The sequence below is a fragment of the Micropterus dolomieu genome, linkage group LG17 (genome assembly GCF_021292245.1).
Source record: "Micropterus dolomieu isolate WLL.071019.BEF.003 ecotype Adirondacks linkage group LG17, ASM2129224v1, whole genome shotgun sequence".
Taxonomy (NCBI): domain Eukaryota; kingdom Metazoa; phylum Chordata; class Actinopteri; order Centrarchiformes; family Centrarchidae; genus Micropterus; species Micropterus dolomieu.
The window spans coordinates 14,214,501-14,217,518 of record NC_060166.1 but is presented as its reverse complement, the minus strand read 5'-3'; the positions used below and the strand labels follow the sequence as shown (position 1 = coordinate 14,217,518).

General features: G+C 41.5%; 1 protein-coding gene across 1 annotated transcript; it reads right to left on the bottom strand.

Moving 5' to 3' along the window:
• Positions 1-251: 251 nt before the first annotated feature.
• Positions 252-1,690, bottom strand: LOC123986072 (lebercilin-like protein). Its single transcript, XM_046074148.1, is given in 4 exon segments — positions 252-1,022; positions 1,024-1,056; positions 1,094-1,362; positions 1,654-1,690. Coding segments are annotated over 4 exon segments (582 nt in total). The 3' UTR covers positions 252-779.
• Between the last annotated feature and the right edge of the window lie 1,328 nt (positions 1,691-3,018).

Here is a 3,018-nt window from a genome sequence, read left to right as displayed (position 1 = left end):
ATTTTTTTTTATTTTTTTATTTTTTTAGATTATGTCTCTCACAGTGGACATGCACCTACGATGACAATTTCAGACCCCTCTGTGATTTTTAAGTGGGAGAACTTGCAAAATAGCAGGGTGTTCAAATACTTATTTTCCTCACTGTATGCCTGCAAAATGCCCCAATTTATGTTTTTTTTTTTTTTTTTTTTTTTGTTTCCCCCAGCACATTGGGGACCGCCAAGCAGGAAGTGCACCATCAAAACACAAGCATTAAGCCCTCAGTATCAATGGTTGACTAATGGGTAATCTTATGTGGAAAATATTGATCCAGACATCTTAACCAAATTCTCCCACAAATGCGTAGTCTGAATTCAATTGGGAAATGCGTAACGTTCTGATTATGACAGAAGTATGCACAATAAACAATAACTCTATGTTAACAATGACTGTACGTCTAATGCTGTAAAGAACATTGCCTGGGGAAAAAGCTCTCTTGCAACTTACTTGAAGGTCCCTGCTTAGCTGGTATATTTGCTCTCGCAGATAGCAAGATATCTTGCTCACCTCGTTGATCTTTCTTTGTTCAGTAGCTATTTGCCGATTAAATGAGGCCTGGCACAACTCAAGATTCCTCTCCAAGTCCTAAAATATAAGAGAAGGCAAAAAAAGGTGTAAAATCGGACAATAATTCTGTTCCTTTATATAGGTCCTGTATATTGGTGTTATAATATGATCTACATGTTCAGGCTGTGACCATGGGTGCTGCTAGGAGTTCTGGAGGATGTGACACTAGAGTCTTAAGTGTCTCCCACCCTCCTGCTCCTCCATACCAGTATCCTCTTGTCCTTCTGATCCAACTGTTCAGTGGCGTTGGTCAGCCTGAGGTTCAGTTCCTCCCTCTCCAGCAGGCCCTGATCCTGGCTGAGGAGCTGTAGGTGCTGGAGACTGTCCTTTGATCTTTAGAATTTGCTTTCTGTGGCTTGTAGCTGCCGTGCCAGATTGTCACGACAGGCCCGGGTCTCACGGAGCAACCCCTGCAGGACTCGGGGCCTCATTGTTGTGCTTGGTGAGGATCTGGTGTGTGAGACACCAGAGAGAAAAACCAACCAACCTGTGAGAGGCTGCCCTCTGAGTCTTGAAAGTGCTGCAGTGCCACCGTGTGGCGATGCTGGATCCTCTTCAGCAGTTTGTTCTCAGTCCTGGCCTCGTTCAGTTGCTGCTGCAGGTCACACACTTGGCTCTTGAGCTCCAGGATGCAGTTCAAGTTGGCAGACTGACTCGTCGGCTTTGAAACCTGCAGGGTCTTGATCGGCAACTTCAGGACTTGGTGATTTGCAGTGTAGTTTGTCTTCTGCCTGTGGGCCCCTTGTGGTTTTTTACCTGAAGGATTTATTATAATTAATCATTTGAATGGCATCCAAACACAAGTCCTGCTACACAGATATTAAATCATATAAATAAAATGCCTTTTTTTCCTTCCAGGTGGCTTTGATCCTTACCACTTGTCTGATGACTTGGCTTCTTGGATCTTGTCTAGAAGCGAATCAGCTTGGTCCTCAAAGTCAGATGAACTATGTGAACTATTAGAGCCACAGCGCACTCTGAAGTTAGCAGACCACCTGGAGGTCTCCGTGCTGCAGCTCACAGTATCATTATCAAGCCTTTGCTCACTGTCACCCTCCTCCTCGTGAGCAAAGGCCTGCTGCATCATGGTCTGCTGCCACGCACTCAACAGAACAACAATTTAGGGAAAAGATGCAAGATAGATACCTCACAAGTCAAAATGTTAGAATAATAGGTATACATTGCTTAAGAGGTTAATAAACCAACCCAAGTAAGTTGTTTTTCTGAGGTCAATAAAATACTAATCTGAAAAGGCATGTAGGCATATGTACTCATGAAATAGCCTACTCATGCAGAAATCTGTTACAAGCAAAAGTCCTGCATTCACATTTTTACTTGACTAAAGGTAGAAAATAGTAGCATTAAGTTGCTTTTCTGAGGTCAATAAAAGACCATCTGAAATGTATGTAGAATCCCTGTTTAGATATGTTAACGAATAGTTTTCTCTTTGGTTCCTATAGGCTAATATTTGATTGAGTAGCATAAAAAATAATATAAATATTTTTTCTCCCATTATATATTGATATAGTCTGAAACTGAGCATCATACCTTTTCTTGCAAGTGATCTCGTTTTGAGCAAGCCTATATCTTTTCCCTCCCGTTTCACACTACTGACCATACAGGTTGTAAATATTTAATTATGCTAAATAATAATTAGGCTAAAGCTAAAATATTTTACCAAGGGTTGCTATGGGCATTTTTTAAGAGATACGTTCACAGTTGTCATGATAACCAGCGGAACAATTGGTCCAAAGTAAAGGCTAAACTGTAAAGTTACAATATAAAATGATATAGGATATTCAAACAATAAAAAATATAGACACTAAATATTTGGACAGCATCGATTCAGATATTATTTTCAGTGTCCATAATGTATTTTGAATAAAGCTGTAGGATAATGGTGATAGGCCTACACATTTTCACCATTTAAAAAAAAGATACAAGTGAATTTTTGGCAGCTTTGACTGATCTAAAAATTAAAAAAAGAAAGACGTTTGTTTTTGCTTTATAGGGAACGCCGCATAGAGAGTGCAACATGCATGGCCACATCTAAACATGTAGGCCTTGGCTTCATCGTCCCAGTATCTCAAGATCCTTTACTCAATTAAGTAGGCTAAACAATTTCCAATTTTGTTGGGGAACCATAAACAGGCCCGAGTCCCTGCGTTTGGAAACCAAAGACTTGCAGCCTATAGTGCTGGCCAGTGCTATTTCTGTCCATATATGCACTCAGCAAAGAGCTGGAAACTAGCTTCACTGTCCCCTGCGCCGACGGACAGCTGAAGTTGCCAATCAGTCTGTGTGATGCTGCGCCCCTAGGGGCCACCCCGCCAATCCCGCACTAATAGAGCCTGGAGACAAAAATAGCCCCGGTCAGTATGTGTGTGTGTGTGTGTGTGTGTGTGATCTCAG